The following is a 17,228-nucleotide window of genomic DNA, read 5'->3' on the forward strand; positions in this document are numbered from 1 at the left end:
AGCTGGGCATCAGCAGCAGCAGCAAGCAGCACGTCACACGTATAGAAAAAAAAAAAAAGGAGACTCGATGAATATTCATGACCCCCATCGTGAGAGATGACGCCGCTGGTGAGGATGTGTTTATAGACGGGCGGGCGGGTAGCACACGCATCGTGTCGATCGTTCGCCAAGAGAGGCGCGTGCCTCCGCCAACCACCACCGTTTTTTTTTTTTCTTTTTTCAGAAGATTTTTTTTCTTTTTTCTATTTTTTTTTTTTCCATTGAACCGCACCGTATTTTTCATCATCGGCCATTACGGTCATCATCATTATTATTATATACCGAGGCGGGAGCCGGAGCAAAAGCGACGCCAACGGTTGGCGGCCCAGTGTACGGCATCGGTTATTTCCTCTTGGCGTCGTTCATCATCATCACCACCATCATCATTATTAAAAACGAAAAAAGAAAAATGTTTTAAAAACTTTTTCTTTCGGTTGTTGTTAACTTGGTGTTGTCGCTTGAAAACAATTCATCGTCTATTCGTATCTAATGGGGGCTCTTTGCGTTGGTATTTTTTTTTCTTCGTCTGAGACGCGCTGCTGTAATTATGCCTGGAAAATATGTTAATGCTAACGAAGAAAAAGAGCCTGGCGCTTCAAAGGGACCCCCCTATGCTAATTAAACTTTCTTCTTCTTCTTCTGGTTGTTGTTGTTGCTGTTGTTGTTTGTATCGTGGCCGGAGTACGTAGTAAGACGGTGGAGAGAAAAAAAAAGAGCCTCGAACACACCGTCCGACACACACACACACACGCCCTTTTAGCGCAGAGAGCGCGCCAGGGTCGAAGGTTTTTCCTTCTTCTTCTTTTTCTCTCCAGCAACTCCTCCCATTTTATATATTTCTCTTAAAGTTCTGGGCTGCTGATGATTATTAGGCTAATTATATTGATGATGATGATGATCGGAGCCCGTCGGGCAGAAATCCAGTGGAAAGATGATCGGGCCAGACCTTTTGGAAGCCCCAAAAAGAGTCGATGGGTCTAACTGCGCCACCTTAACCACCACACCACACCATAGCACCAGCACCACCACCATAGTATACATTGATGGTGTGTTTACGTCTGCCGGGACGACGACGGTTGGCTACTAGAAACCACCGTGAGGCTTTTTTATTTCCTAGCCGAATCTCTCCCCGCCATGCACCGCCCATGTTAAGAGAGAGAGAGAAGCCAGAGTAGAGGGAGGGGTAATTAGTAGCCTCTCTCTCTCTCTTTCTCTCTCTAGTGCCTCGTCAGTATTAGCTTTTGATTATGCAGATCGGCCCAGGCATCGGCGCAAGCGCAAGCTCTCGAACTTATACCACCAGTTCCATCCTCCACACGTGCTTATTAGCCGGCGCTCATTATCTTCTTTTATTCTTCGTCTTCTTCTTCTTTCAGATTTTTTCTTCTTCTTGTTTTGTTTAAAAGAAGAAAAAGATATCCAAACCCGCCAGTGAGGGAATGTGGCGTGTTTCTTTTTCCTCGAAAAAAAAGAATTCAATTCTTTTTAACTTTTTTTTTAGGTTTTTTTACTGAGGAAATTTAAGATGATGATGGCCAACAATTAGAACTATAGACGTCAGTTCTTGTTTTGTGGATGCCGGTTGTGTTTTTCTTCTTCCAGACGGGAGAGAGAGAGAGAGAGGAGTTTAGTCGGGAGTGGTGGATGTCTATTCATGAGCAGATTTCGATGCATTGACATTGTGAAACTCTTTGGTCTGATGTGAGAGAGAGAGCACGGCAAAACGGTTCGTTATCTTTTCCCCGCACACATACACACACACATACATACATTATGCAGATTCTATTGCGTCGGGAATAATAACGAAACTCTTTTTGAAATTTGAATTTTGGCTTTTTTTTTTCTTTTGGGAGGGAAATTTTTTAAAATTTTGGTTTTTCTTCTCTTTCTTGATATTGAATCGAATTGAAAAAAAAAGACGCCACCGGAAATTCTGAACCGAAAAGGGAAAAAGAGAAAAAAAAAAGCCCAACTCGCTGACAGTCTAACGATATGAAATGTGTCTTGTGTGTATAATTAACTTTTTTTTTTTGGGTTGGGAGTTGGGACCAGTGTTGATTGCTCTTTAACACACATACACAAAAGGGAAGAAAGAGAGAGAGAGAGACTAAATATGTTGAGCTGGAACGGATTGTTTAGCCGGGTTTACGGGGTTTCTTCTTCTTCTTTTCTGAACACCCAACCACCGCCATCGAGGTCGTGCGGATGGTGGGGGGGCACCTTAGGAGTGTCGGCGGGGCTGCATGGGAGCAATTAAAAACTAGGCACAACACACTGAAAGAATGGAACGAAAGGGTTTCCTCTTTTTTTCTTTTTTTTCTTTACAATAAAGGAAAACGACGTGTTGAAGTGGGAAAAGGTTCATCAGACTCTTTCGGAGCTATTAAACCGTCACCGATTCTCCTTAATTAGAGTTCACTTCCCGGCTCCCTTTTTCAGAAGAACAAAAAAGAAAAATGTGTTGTTTCTGTTTTCTTGTCGACTTTTGATTATCCGAGAGCGGCAAGTTGTGTGTGTGTGCTGTGCCCTTGGGTCGGTATGAAATTCGGCACGGCGGAGATGCGCAATTGAAACCCCCATTCAACATCCATTTCCACCTTGTCGCTTTTATTTTTGGCTTTCGTCGAACCTGTTCGAGCCGTTGAAAGGGGTGGAGTTTCCATCGACTCCAGTGCTCAGACTACTGCTGCCGACTCTATTATTTCACTTGTATCGTTTACACATACTGTGTATATATATATACTGTTGTCTGTTTCCATCGCAGCGATGGAAAAGATGGAGGGGGGGGGGGACTCATCTATATTATTACGATGAACAAACTGCGCGTTGTATATAGACTCCATTTGGGTTGTGAATCCCGTTAGAGAGAAGGGGGGAGAGAGAAAAGAGGAGGGAATTTTATAGATTTATTTATTTATCTTGTGTTGTTGTTGTGTATGTGTGTGTGCATGTGTTCCATTTTGAGATGGGCACACAACACAGTCGAGTGCGTTTTTTACATTACATTTTCTATGAGAATATTAGAATATGAGATGAGAGAAGGAGAAGAAGAAGAAAAAAAAGAGAAAACGAATCTGGAGGAGGGTAAATAATAATCGTTTGAACTGAAAGAAGAAAAGCGAGGAAAAAATCGATAAAAATGAATAAAGAGAATATATACTTTAGAGTTTATATATATTACTGTTGTATGTAGCAGCAGTCGAGGCAGAAGAAGAAGAGAGAAAAAAATGCAGCCGGTTGTGTGATTACATGCAGAACGAACGATGACGTCATGAGACCCGACCAATCTGTCGGGCCTGGGGAGAGTCGAGATTTGAGCCGCCAGCCATGTTTCCAAAGGTCCCAAAAAAATAAAAATAAATAAAAATAAAAGTAACAAAGGGGGGGGGGGGAGGGGAAATGGTCTAAAGAAGCGAAAGAAGAAGAAGAAGAAAGAGGAAATCATAATAATAATAACCATACTGTTTCGCTGTGCGCGTTTTTAGAATTCACGTCAGAATCACGTTCCGTAAGAATCGTGAGCCGTTCCTTTCCGTTTTTTTTCTTCTTTTATTTCGATTCTCTCCCCCCCCCCCTCCCCCACCACCACCAACCACTCCACCTTAAGAAAAGAAAGAATAACCCGAATGCCCAGCAGAAATGATTATATTACACACAATATCTATATTGATGTGTATGTATAACGGTCGTGTGTGTGTCGGGACTACAAACAACACAAGAGAAATGACATGTAACAACGTGAATAGCCCAAGTTGAGGAGTGCTTGTTTTTTTTTTCTCCTTCTTTTATTATTAAATGTATATATGTTGTACAATGAGTGTGGCGAAATGTTGGGAGTAATTTTTTTATAAAAATCCGGGGGGATTTTTCCGTTCCGTTTCGTTCCGGTTTGGTGTTTTTTCTTTATTATTTTAACGGCTCGTAATTAAGCGTGATTAATTCCCTCCAGCGTCTTTCAGATTTGTCTCACCTCGAGCAGGTTGAGGTGACGTTGGTCTGCAGATCCTTTTTCGAAATCAATAACAGGTTGATTGAACAACTAGCGCTAAATTAGACGAAAGTCAAGTCGGCAGATCTTTAATTATTATTATTCATATTGGAAAAAAGAAAATAAATGGGTTCCGAGGTTCGATGCGGCCGAGCTGATTTGGCCGGCAGTGTCGGGCCAAGAGTCTGTTTGTGTTACTATTTGGTTCCGGCCGGATGAATTTTTGTTTTTTCTCTTTCCCGTCCGTCCGTTGACCGCGTGAAAAATAAAAGCTCGGACGTGTCTCTTTTTTCCTTGAAAAAAATAAGAAAAAAGAATTTCGTTTGCGTCTTGTTCGGCCGTATCTCTTAAACATATCTAAATAGGCATGTCTCATCAACGTCGGACCAATTCTCCCACGACGCCCTCCCACTCGGCCAGCGTCGCCACCCGCACCCACCTCGCAAGGTGGCGTCGGTGGTGGTGGACTGGTGGTGGTGCGACTTGGCATTTCATTTCTGAACAAAAGGGCCTTTGATTACCTTTTTTTTTTTCGAATAGAAGGGGGGGGGGAAAGAAAAATAAAATGCCACGTCTCATTACTATCCATCATCATCATCAAACCATCAAGGACGTTTTTCTTCACCGACCGGTTCGGCCACATTCAAGCGTGAGCAAGCGCCGTTCATTCCCGTCTTCTTCTTCTTTTCTTTCTTTTTTCGGTTCTGTCGGCCTTTTTCCCCCTCCTTACTACCTGTGTGTGTGTGTGCCGTCAGCGCCGCCGCCGTTACAGCGATTAACGGCTAATTGTCTTTGAGAGTTTTTGATATTATCAAGAGGGAAAGGAGATAAAAGGAATGACGACCGAATCCGAGAGCGTCTCTGGTGTTGCGTAATGGGAGGAACTGCTATAGTCTGGCAGAGAGAGAGAGAGAGAGAGACGGTGGTTGTTCTTTTTTGATGGGAGCCAGAACGAGGTAGTTGGCTGTCGTCCCGAGTCGTGATGAGGTCGAGAGAGCGCACGATGGACTGTTTCCTTCTTATTTCCTTTTTCTTTTGTTTTCTTCTTCTTCTTCTTCTTTTCCGGAAGTGGCCAGTTGTCGACCGAAAATTGTCTCGCGGCCCATTTTCGCTTCTATTATCAACACCTGTACACCTGTACACACACGCCTTTTGGCGTCGCTTGATTTTTTTTTTTCGGTTTAGTGCGGGAGAAATTATTATTTAAAAAAAAACAAAATTAATTGCGGGACGAATTAACCTCTGGGCGTCTAACATTTCTTTAGCTCCTCCACAGTCGTTTGTATGTGTGTTTATTTGTTGGGGGTGGGTGGAGAAGGGGGATTTTTTTTTAAATTTATTTATTTTGTGTCTGGCAACAAACGAGAAACCGCTGCCGACAACAACAACAACAACACTTTTCCTCTTTCCACCTCGTCCGTTTCCATTGAAGCGTAGCGCACGTTGCGGTCAATTCCGGCTCTTCCCAATCATTTTCTTCTTCTTTCTTTCCCTCTCTTCACCACCGGCCTAAGAAAATTGTGAAAAAGAAATGGGAGGAAAGTAACACGACGAAATGATACGTTCGGATCGATTCACCATTTAATAAAAAATTGACAAAAAAAAAAAAAAGAAAAAAAAAAGTATGGAGTTAATGTACGTCATCGTTTGCGTAATGTGTTTGTGCCTGGTGGTGGTGTAGAAATCGTTTCCCGGCGATGCCCGTCGAGCCCGGGCCGAATCGCTCTGATGGGATCACACATCTCCTCCTCCTCTTCTTCTTCTACTTCTTTTCTTTTTGGGTGGATTTTCTCATCTTTGTCGATGATCCCTCATCCATCTAGCGGCGGGCGGCGGGTCCCGTGAATCCTCCATTTGGCACACGCTTTGGTGAACAGGAGCCGCGAGCCCCTCCCGAGTTTGTTGCGTTCGTTCCTCCTCCCCTTCGTGTGACACACACAGTCACACAGACACACGTCGAATCTTTTTTTGTTTGATTCAATGATTTCTCCATGGTTTTCGACTACGACCGCGCATGTAGAAGATGATCGCTTCCATTTAAACCCCACCACTTCCACCACCCGCATTTCTGTTATCTCGATATTTTTAGATTCTTATTCTTATCGCATTTGTAGTAGGTTGTCCTGCGGGTTGATGGATACCAAATTGTAGGCCTAATAGACGAGGGGGCCTCTTGTAGGCTGCAGCCCCAGCCCAGTTTGGTTGGAGTTGCGCAACTGCGTGACGTTGATTATTGCCCACCTTGAACGAATCACGAAATCAACAGACGGGCAAAGTTTCTTCTAGAAAAAAAGGATAAAAAAATGGAGAATTGTGTGGTGATAATTGCCCCCCACCATGTGAATGGGTGCAAATACTCCCCCCCCCCCACCACCTCCTGTCCTGACGCTCCCGTATATATTCTTAGGCCCCTTCTTTTCAAAAAAGAAATGTTTTTTATTTTTTATTTGTAAAAGAATAAATAAATAGCGCTTGGGTTTTTCTTCTTCTTCTTTTGGGTTGAAAAAAAAGAAGAAAAAGAAAAACTCAAATAAATTTTCGTCGTTACCCGTTTTCTTTCTCTTGTTTGTTGCACGCACGCAATTAGCCTGCGGGAGAGTGTGTGTCGGACAATAACGAGAGGCCTCCCCTCATTACGTAAGAAGTTCCTACTTCGCCTCCTCCTTCTCCTTCGCCCCGGTGTGTGTGTGTTTGAGCCGATCAAACGGAAGTGCTTTGTTACGATGATTATTATCATATTTACTTTACTTACTTCGGCCTGGAAGTGGCCGGGGTGGGGTTCGAGACGTTATGGTAGTATATCCCGAGAAAAGTGTCTAAGCTGCTACTGGACCCGGCCGCTTTGCCCGGCTCTTTTGTTGTTATTCTTTTGAATAGCCCCCGTCGAAGAGAGAGAAAAGAAAAGAAAAAAAAAAAAGTAGAAGAAAATTACGGGAGAAATGAATAAAAACGACCGCGTGATTCAACCCATCAAAGCCCATTGGGCTAGCCATTGGCTGATGGCCGTTGTGAGCCCTTCGAAAAAGAAAGAAAGAAAGAAAGAAAGAAAGAAAGCCCATCGTGGCTCTCTTTCTCTCTCTAATCATAAATATTGATAAGAGTTTGACCGAAGCGTCGTGTCGTGTGGTCAATGCCTGTAATTATAGACCATTTTCTTCTTCTTCTTCTTCTGCTGCTTCTTTCCCTCTCTCCATGTGTGGGGTTTCTACAAGGGGTGTGCGTGGGGGGGGGGGGAGGTGGGGGTGTCGGGACATTAACGGCAACACGAACGACGTCGGAGGTTAGAAAAAAAAATGTTTTTTATTTTATTTTTTGAGTTGCGACGACAAGTTACACAACGGTCGCGCCTTCAAACCGGAACGAAAAACCCAAGGGCCATCTCTTTTCATTTTGTACACGTGAAAGAAGAAGAAGAGAAGAAGAAATGAGTTTTCCATTTTTCGGAAAGGAGGGGGTGCACTTTTGTCACGTTTGGTTTATTTTTATTTTTGGGGTGCCTGGAATATATTCTTCAATCACGATCCCTTTGAAAGTTTGTGAAAAGTCCCGTCGCCTTTTAACAAACAAAAAAGAAAAAAATCCGGGACTGAAAAAGTTTTTTTTTCTTTGATTCACTTGATGATGTCAATTCTCTCACGCTGCTCAACGCCTTCTTCATTGGTCATCCGACTTTGTTGTCGGGACCGGAAGAACCGTGCTTCCCCCACCTCCTCTCTCTCTCTCTACCGCAAATTCAAAATCGACAATTTGTTATTCCTCTCATTGTCCACGAATTTTCAAAAAAAGTTGGTCAAATCATTTTTGATTCCATTTGGGGGGGGGGATTTACTGATGAACTTTTGCGGCCATTTTCCATCCACCCCCTTCCCCCCTCCAATTGAAAGGCTATTATTGGTTGCCAGCCTCCCCCCCCATTTTTTTTTCTTATAGCGTCTGCGACATTTGAATCATGGCTCTATTGATTTTTTTTCCCTCTCTCTCTCTCTCTCTTCTTTCCATCTTCCACTTCTTTTTTTTTCTTCTTCTTTTATTTGAATTATGATGATTTCCCTCTCTCCCTACTGTACACTCGTTCTATTTCTAGTGGAGCGCTGTGAGAGTAGGAGTAGTAGCCCTCCCGTTCTTATTTCTTTTTTTCTCTCTCTCTCATCCGGCCGCCAGATGAAATGAAAAATAAAAATAAAAAAAAGGAGAAGAAGAAGCAAATCTGTGTGTGTGCGTGTGCGTGTGGAGGGGAGCGATAGATATATATATATATATTGAAACATGGAAATGCAGCTGCTGCTGCTGCTGTTGCTAGTGCTGTTAGTCGCCTGCACTAGTAGTGGTGGCTGGTGTGCTGCTCTTTATTGATTTTAGATTTGCTCTCTCCCGTCCAGTTTCCATTTCAAATGGGAATCTAACCCTCTGCTTCCCTCATTCGTTTTCTTCTTCGCCTTCGCCTTTCTTCTCACTTGTGAAAAATCCTCCCGCCGACACTTCTTCTTCTTCAGCGTCGTGTGTGTGTGTGTGCGCCCATGTAGCAATTTATTCACTTGGAATCCTTCTTTGTAGACCGCCCACTCTCTCCCACCCGCCCGTTTGACTCTTTCACCCACTCTGTCGGCCGGTTTGAACAATTTCTGGGAGAGAGAGAGAGAAGATTATTCATTTCTTATCATTCACGCGGAATGTAAACTATTATCACTGGTATGGATTGCGTCACGAAAATGGGAAGAAAAGAAAAAGGAAAAATAAACGGTCGGGCCGTCGATCTCTGGCGCGCGCATTTCAAACTGGGGGAATTGAAGGCGAAACTCATCTGCCGGGCCCGCCTCGGCGCAATCATTCAATCTTTTTCTTTCCTATATTCGTCTTACCACAGAGTTGTATCTCTCTCTCTCTCTCTCTCTCTCTGCCGGGCTGCCCGCCCTTCACTTGCTCCATCCACTGCGGCAAATGATACACAGAGAGAGAGAGGAATAAGACGGACAGACAAGCGCAGGAGACAATAACACGACTGGGGAAGGAAATAAATGGGCAGAAAAAAGTAAAAGAAAAAAGAAAGGAGTAGTTGTTGTAGACGAAGAAGAAAATGGCATGTGATTACATTGTCTCCCCGCGACATGATGGAACAATTTGAGGCGCCCGCGCTCGTGGGACGGGCCGGCGCAGCCAGGGAGGAGGAGGAGGAGGAGACTCATTCCACCCACCCCCTTCCGAACGCAAACAGCTAAATAAATAACTAAATGCTGCTATACTGCACTTAACAACAATGCGATGCGCAAAGCAGACGGGACTGCTGCGCCTATTCATTCCGTCTCAATTTGAGGGAAAAGGCAGTAATGTCACGTTGGACACGATTCCGCCGGATTTATTCCCCCCCCCCCCCCATCTCTCTTTTATCCGCTTTTCTTATTTTTTAGTAGCCATTCGTCAAATGTCTTTTGCCTTTGTTTGCCCATCCGTTTGTTTAGGGTTGCCGAGAAAAATCCCCGTAATAGACGTGGTGTTGTTCACGCACTGCACATGCCAGTCATATTTATTATGGACAACAACCTTGTCCGTCTTGGCGTGTCCATTTTCTGACGGATAGATAATAACTGTCCAGTGCCTAGTTATTTATTTGTTTTATTTTTTCGAACAAATTTTGTTATTTATTTCTTATTTTTTTTTTACATTTTATCCCGCAGGATTCTGAGAAGAGGATCGATGTTTGTCATCTCGGACCGGCAATTCCGGCGACTGTTCCACCTTGCGGATGATTACCGGGCCGAGCGGATGCTGGATCTGGGCGCCGGCGATGGAGCGACGACGGCACTTCTGTCCGGCATGTTCGACAATGTCCACGTCACGGAAATGTCGTGGCCAATGAAGCGGATCCTGGCGGCCAGAGGCTTTGCGTAAGAAATTTTTTATTTTTTTTTATTATTTTTATTTACACGGCGGCGGCGGTTGCGGCGCGGGAGGGGGGAAAAAGAAAAAAAGGGAAAAAACTGTCGGAAGGATCGTCACACCGCCGTCGTTGGGTCCATCATTATCATCACGGGCGCTATCATCACGTCACCCACCACCAAACTGAATCTTCATTAGCATATAAATCGGAAAATGTGAAGGATGGTGAAGATTTAGGCGGAGGGGAAAAGAAACAGAAAAAGGAAAAAGAAGAAACGATGCGCGGCGGCGGTGGTTGTAGGGGATCGAGTGGGACGAAAAAGTCAACGAGAAAAAATAAAAAAATCAGAAATAAGAATCACATTCCCGGAGCATTCCTCTCTGTCTCTCTCTGCGTATCGTCGTTCATCATTAGAATAACACCCCAAAAGGGGCGAAAGTGGATTAACAAGCCTCTTTGAATAAGATGAGAGAACAACATCAACACACGCGGAGAGAGACACACACACCTGCACGGACTGAGCAAGTGATGGGAATAGATTGAGGGATCATCACGAGGCATTGCTCACGCTCGAAAATCCTTTTTTTTATTTTTTTTATTCTTCTTTCCTTCGCATCTTGATTGAAATGCCCCGAGTTGGTCGTCATTTCCCATCATCATCATCAGCTGTTTTTCTTGGTCGTTATTTGAATAAATATCCAAACATTTTGGGGAGAGCTAGAGAGATTGGAATGGCAACAATTCAGAACTACATTTCCTCTTTTGGTATGTTTTTAGTCTTACCTTTTATTTTATTTTAGATTTTTTTTTTTGGGGGGGGGGGGGGGGGGATGGAAAAAACTAGAAATTAAAATCGGACGACAATTAAACCGTCCGAAACCTTAACCAAAATTAAGATCCCCCCGTCGTGTTTGTTTGGAAAATTATTCAACGTCGGAGGTTTTATTTTTTGTTTCATTTTTCGCTAAAAAGCCCCGGCGGAATTTGGCGGATTCCGGCGATCATTTGGCGCAGAGTAGGGGGGAAAAGGGAAAAAGTAACGACCTTGCGTGAGTGATGATGAGTCGTGAGACACACAGGGAGAGACACACGGTTAGAACTTACAAGCGTGTTTTGAATAATGTATCGGCGTGCCGTATGCCATTCTGGACAAGACTAACATCCCCGAGGCTTCGGCGGAATACCTCTCGCAGCTCTCGTCTCTCTTCTCTCTTCTCTCTAGCAATTCCATTCAAAGAAAAACAAAAGAGAAAAAACAAAATCAAAAGCGGAACTGTGTGTGTGTGTAGACGAGACAGGTAGAAAATCATCAATTCATGATGATGCGCGCTAGTAGCTCTCTATCTTCATCTTTTACGTGTCTCTCTGTGTGTGTGTGTTGTATTTATATATATTACATTTCCATATCACGGTGTGTCTGGTGTGTCTTGTGTGTGTGTGTACCGTTTGGTTTGTGTTTTGAGGGGTCGGAATTTGATTTTTTTTCCCCTTCTTTCTCCTCTTTTTGTGTTGTGCGCGCCGGCGTTTGGTGGACGAGTCGGGTCCGAAATGCGCCCGGGATTGCGGAATCCGGAATTTCCTGATATATTCAGCAGCGGCAATAGTAGTTTTGGTCTATGTATTTATATGGGGAGCATTCCCGGCGCTCCCTCTTCCATTAATCGTTTTCTACGATTTCCTTCTTCTTCTTCTTCTTCTTCTTCGCTTTCGCCTCATTCAACTGCTCTGTCTTCGTTCCCGCTTCAAGACCCTATTCTTATTTATTTATTTATATTTATTTATTTCTTATTTTTTTTTCTTTCTCTATCTGAGGTTTTTTCCTGTTTTTTTCTTTTTTATTTAAGGAGAAAAATTCGAAGCATTTCCCTCTTCTTTTCTGCTTTCGCTTTTCCCTCTCTCTCTCTTATTCCCTCGATTATTATAGATAGCAGATGATCGAATTCCTGATAAATATTTTCATATTCATATGTCGTGAAGAACGACATGGGAAAATGGGGAAGAAGAAACGGACATGAAAAATAGAAAAAAATAAAAGTCCCAAAGCCTAACAAAAGAATGAAATCAGTTGGATCGAAATCGATCGATCGCGGCGACTCTGCCATCGGCTCTATCTGGCGACTATACTCGAGAATTGCATATTTTAACCGAGAGACCAGTGCAATAATAATCCGACCCAGCGATCTATTAGTTCGGATTGTCATCATTTCAATCCCCTTCGCCAATGGACTTTCCTTCTTTGCACTCATTCCTCTTTCGTTTTGTTTTATTTATTTTTGTTTTTCTTCATTTTTCTTCCCTTCGATGATGAAACATAAAATTGGAACCGAGAAAAAAAAAGTAAGAAAAGTCGATAAGACGTGAAAATTCGTCAAGCGGCAAATTTGAAATCGAAAAAAGGAAAAAAACAAAAACAAAAATAAAAATCCACTAGATTTTTTTTTCTTTTGGTCAAATATTTAGAAAGGCATACATTCGATTGCGGCTTTTGTGATGCGACGAACGCGGACCGGAACCACCAAAGTAGTACCAGTGTAGTAGTTACAACAAACATATAATACTGGTACTTCTTTTCTTTTTGACACGGCCGGCCGAAAGTCTCTCTCATTTAGAAGAGAGAGAGAGAGAGAGAAAAGTACCAATCGGCAATCAACGTCGTTTGTTTTCTCTCCAGCTCATTCATTTTCTTTTTTACCGAATGGGGCGGAGGAGGACACGGAACTTTTAGTTTTTTTTTCTCCCTTTAGTTTATGACACTCTGTGAGCTCTATAGTGGCGGTGGTTGGTGTTGCACGTCGACGATGCAACAACTCCTTAAAGGTGCCAACCTACTTACAAGAACGTAAACGTTACAATCCAATATTTTGTCGTTCTGGGGGCGGAGTTGCTGTAAATTTCTTCCCTTGAAAAAAAAAGGGGGAAAAAAAAACTACATGCACACGTCGGCTAAAAGTTAATCGAATCCATTATCAATCGTTATATGTTGGTGAGCTCTTTTCCTTCACCTATTATGAGCTTGGTTATATAGTTATAGAGTACTACTACTACTAGTCCGGCTGCACTATAGAAACGACTCGGTATTGATCCGAGTCGAACGGAAGTTTGGGTTCTTCTATTTAACTCCGCCAGCCAACTCCCCGCTCACCAACTCCCTCCGCTTGGGACTGGGCCCCTTCTTATTTTTACTTTTTTTCATTTCTTCTTTTTATCTTTTTTTAGTGTTTGTGTGTTTGTAAACATGTGTACAGTTTAACGAACTTCTTTTCCGCTCGTCTTCACTGCGTAACGAGGTAATTGCCAAGTCGCAACGCAACCATTCGGCTTGCTGCTTATTTATCCATAACTAGCTTTTTTTCTACTTCTTCTTGGTTCTGTTTTTTTTTTTTTTTTTTTTTTTTTAAATAAAGAAGAGGCCATTAAAAAAATATGCGAAGGGGGAGGGCAGGGCAGCAAGGATCGAAATTGTGTTTTCCGTCCGATGGTTATTTTCTTTTCTTTTCTAGTTCGACCAAGAAATTCGGCAGCTCCTCTCTCGTTCTCTCTCTCTTTCTTTTGTGCATACTATATAAAACACGGTCAATTAGCCCGCTAACTACCCACTCGACTCCGCATCCGGAATATCTTGGATATGTGTAATATTAAATGTGTACATGTAATAAATGAAAATGTTCAGTTTTGGAAAAACACACACACACACACAGACACTGGTGGTGGGACATATACTTGTATTATTAAGATTTTTTTGATGACCGCCGGAATCTCTTGCAATAATCATAAATAACTTGGAGCAGGGTTGAGGATGTCGAAGGATGGAACCAGCGGAGAGACGGTTACGACGTCATCTGCGCGCTCAACTTGCTGGATCGCTGCTCGCGTCCGCTGACTCTCCTCGAACAGATGAGAGGCGCCCTCAAACCCAACGGCTTGGTCCTGGTGGCCCTGGCCTGGCCGTTCCGTCCCTACGTCGAGTTCTCTAGCAACGGCGACCACCAGCCGGAACAGGTGCTGGACGTCCGGGGGCAGAGCTTCGAAGATCAAGCCACCAGCATGATGGACAACGTTTTGAAACCGGTTGGCTTCCGGGTGGTTTCCTGGTCGCGTTTACCTTACCTGTGCGAGGGCGACCTGGAACGAACCTTTTACCATCTCAATGACATGATCTTCGCACTCAAATTGAGCGATTGATTTGATTCGATTTGATGTTGGGAGTTGTTTTTGTTTGGTGTCGGGCATGATTTATTCCCTCAACTGTAATCCGTCGTTCCATTCCTATTCGTTTCTTCGTTTTCTGATCGTTTGACTGTGAAGGTAAAATCTTAACCCAACTGCTCGATAGGTGGAAGCACAACAAAAGGTAATAGCGAAGCAATGATTATCAATCAAATCTTTCACATGAGGAGAAGAAATAAAAATTACCTTCTTCTTCTTCTTCCTCTTCTTTCTTTTTATGACATTCGGAAATGTTTCGGGTATTTCCATGTTCCCTGTGAGATAGATCTTGCCAAAAAAAGAAAAAAAAAACTAACCAAATTCTCCTGTGACTCTCTCTTCTTCCACGCTGTAGACTTGTATTTGGAAAATACTAGATGGTTCTATAAATATCAAACGATTGAAAATCTGGAATTGCTTGTTTATTATTTAGACGAAATGGCGGACAGTTGTGATAGTTCGCACGCTGTCCCAAACGTTTCTGTTTGATTTTTTCTTACTTCCTTAGGTGATTGTCGTCTTCGCGTCCGTCTCGCAACTCCCCAGCAAACCGGTAAAAAAAAAATGTATTTTGGAATCGAGACATCATGCGCGGCGGCGGTTAGAGCGTCGACATCTATCGCCGGTTGGTAATTTTATATCTCTGCCTTTATTAATGAACTCAACTTTATTTATTCCTCATTTTTTGGTGTGTTTTTTTTTTCTCTTTCAAAACCAGTCCATTCAGATCCATGTTTGTTGCGTTTTTCTTCGATCCACCGGTGTGTCCACCTTGCGAGACGTCGGTAATGACGACTGTGACGCTCGAGCGATTTGGGAGCATCGTCATTTCATAATATAAACTGGCAGCAGACGGGCGACGCTCTTCACCGCTCGCTGCTCGTTGATGCCACTGTAACCGTGACAGTTTCACTTTGTTATTATTATTATTATTATTATTATCATTATCATCGACACGAAGCGAAAATAAGGAGTTGTCTGCTCTGCTCTGCTCTGCTCTTCTTCTTCTTTTCGACTTCACCTCACCAGTTTAGGTCTGCCGCAAAAGGAGAACGCCCGAAGTGCAGGAACGAGAAGCTCTAATGACTGGCTGTAAAGAGAAACACGGGCGCAATCTCACATTAACGTGAGCGATGATTCCGTTGCTCTTCTTCTTTCGCCCTTCTTCGCAAGTGCAGCGCCGATCTGACAGTGAAGCTCCGAGCCAAAAACTCATAATTTCACGTGGATAGGAAAACGATTTTTGGCCAACCGGTTAATTGCGGTGTAGCTTTCCATCGCCACGTACTGCTGCTGCCGCTACTACTACTACTACCCCGGCGATGTCCGATTTTGACGGACGACGTTGCATTGACAACTATTGAAGTCAGTCGGGGCCAGCAAGCCGGAGCTCTCTTCTCAGCCAAAGGTAATCATAAAAATAAAGATATGTCTGTGGCATATATTAATCTTTTTCCGATGGGGGCGATGGCGGAAATTGCGGTATTAGCTTATACTTGGATGGCCAACTAGGATGCCGAGACTGGAAAAAAGAGAGAGAAAACCAGTTGGAGAGAAGAAGCGAAGGCCGCTACTACTAATTTCCTTTCCATAAAACAACACCAACCGACCAAAAATGCTGCGGTATGTGTCGGTTAGAAACAAATAATTGCCGGGCGGGGGGGATTCCTTTTGCTCGGACTCGTTTTCTTTCTTCTTCTTATTTTATTTTATTTTTTTAGTTGCTCTCAAACTAAGTGTGCGTGCAATGCGCCTGGGCACCTAACAAGTCAACTACTATCTCATGCGTTGATGCGTGAAGCCCGAACCATCAAGCACTGTCGATACAATTTGAAAGTTCCATTCACCCTTTTTTTTTCTCATTTAACAAAGAAAAATGCCGACGGCGTCTTATCCTCTTTTGGGAACGAAGAAAAGATAAGAAATAAAGGACAAGTAGTTGAAGAAGAAGGAGAAGAAAAAAAGAAAGAAATTAAGCCTAAACTGGCGCACAACTTTTGGGTGGAATCATCGTGAAAAAAAAAAAGAAGAAGCAGATGATTATGAAATCAAGTTTTTTTTTTTTTTTTTTTTTTTTTTTTAGGGGGACCAACAACTTGACCGCAAAGTCGTGAAGACAAGGTTTTTTTTTTATGTTTTTCTTCTTTTATTCTTGTGGCAACACAGAAAATCGAGGACAAGAAAACGGTGCGAAACTCATTTTTTTTTTCTTTCTTTCTCTCTCTCTCTCTTTTCGTCTTAATAGGAGACTTTCGTTCAAGATTATCAAACGAGTTCTTTGATGAACTGGAACGTACGACAAAAAGGCTTTACAGGTTTGTTATATTGCCATATGCTCGGTCAAGTTCTAATCTCACGAATTTTGATTAGACTGCTGCGTGCAATTATTTTCCCACTAATTACATTTTTCTATAATTGTTGGATTCATTTCAGTCAGTTGTTATAGGACCCGCACATTTTTCAGGTGTAACGACGCCGAAATCCCGACGTCCGGGTCGTTCGAATTTATTTCACTTTTTTGCCCTGGTGCGGCTGCAAACGCCATCTAAAGGAAATTTGGAGCGTTACATTTATTCGTGAGACTACGAACGCCATCTTGTTTCGGTACTAAGAACCGCCTTTTTCTTTTAAATTGCAATTTTTTTTTATTTACAGAGAGTATTTTTTATTTCGCAACGACAAGTGACTGATTCATTTGAAAGGTATTTTGACTTTCGTAAAATAACATCAACTCATTTACTGTCCAGGATCGGCAATTGATCTCAAAGGAAAAATTTGTTTGCATGGGAAGGAACTGATTACTTTGCAACATTTTGCATCATTGGAAATTGCCGAATTTCACTACATTCACAACAACATTCATATTCAAATTTATGGAGAAATGAAGAAATACGGCGAACAAATTGGCTCGTATGTGTGACACGTCAGATCGTACGTCAGATTAGTAATCCCTACCGACCCAGCAAGCCGCAATGGAATCCCAAACGGCGCCCCTCTCCATTTATGGTCACGGCGCCGACAATTCGTTGGTTGGTTTATTATTCTTATTTGATCGACTGCACATTTAGTCAAATTTTAACATTTCTGAAGGGTTGATCCCGAATTTTAGCGGAGCATTGT

The 17,228-nt window shown here is 42.8% G+C and overlaps 1 protein-coding gene across 2 annotated transcripts in view; it reads left to right on the plus strand.

The window, feature by feature from the left end:
* Positions 1-14,522, plus strand: part of LOC124335960 (protein-L-histidine N-pros-methyltransferase-like) — a 29,594-nt gene extending 15,072 nt beyond the window's left edge. For both annotated transcript variants that reach the window (XM_046789478.1, XM_046789473.1), the window contains exons 3-4: positions 9,700-9,909; positions 13,691-14,522. In XM_046789478.1, coding sequence (XP_046645434.1) covers positions 9,700-9,909; positions 13,691-14,084 — 604 coding nt within the window. In that variant the 3' untranslated portion in view covers positions 14,085-14,522. The remainder of the gene's footprint in view (positions 1-9,699; positions 9,910-13,690) is intronic.
* The last annotated feature ends 2,706 nt before the right edge of the window (positions 14,523-17,228 follow it).

The sequence above is a fragment of the Daphnia pulicaria genome, chromosome 1 (genome assembly GCF_021234035.1).
Source record: "Daphnia pulicaria isolate SC F1-1A chromosome 1, SC_F0-13Bv2, whole genome shotgun sequence".
Taxonomy (NCBI): Eukaryota; Metazoa; Arthropoda; class Branchiopoda; order Diplostraca; family Daphniidae; genus Daphnia; species Daphnia pulicaria.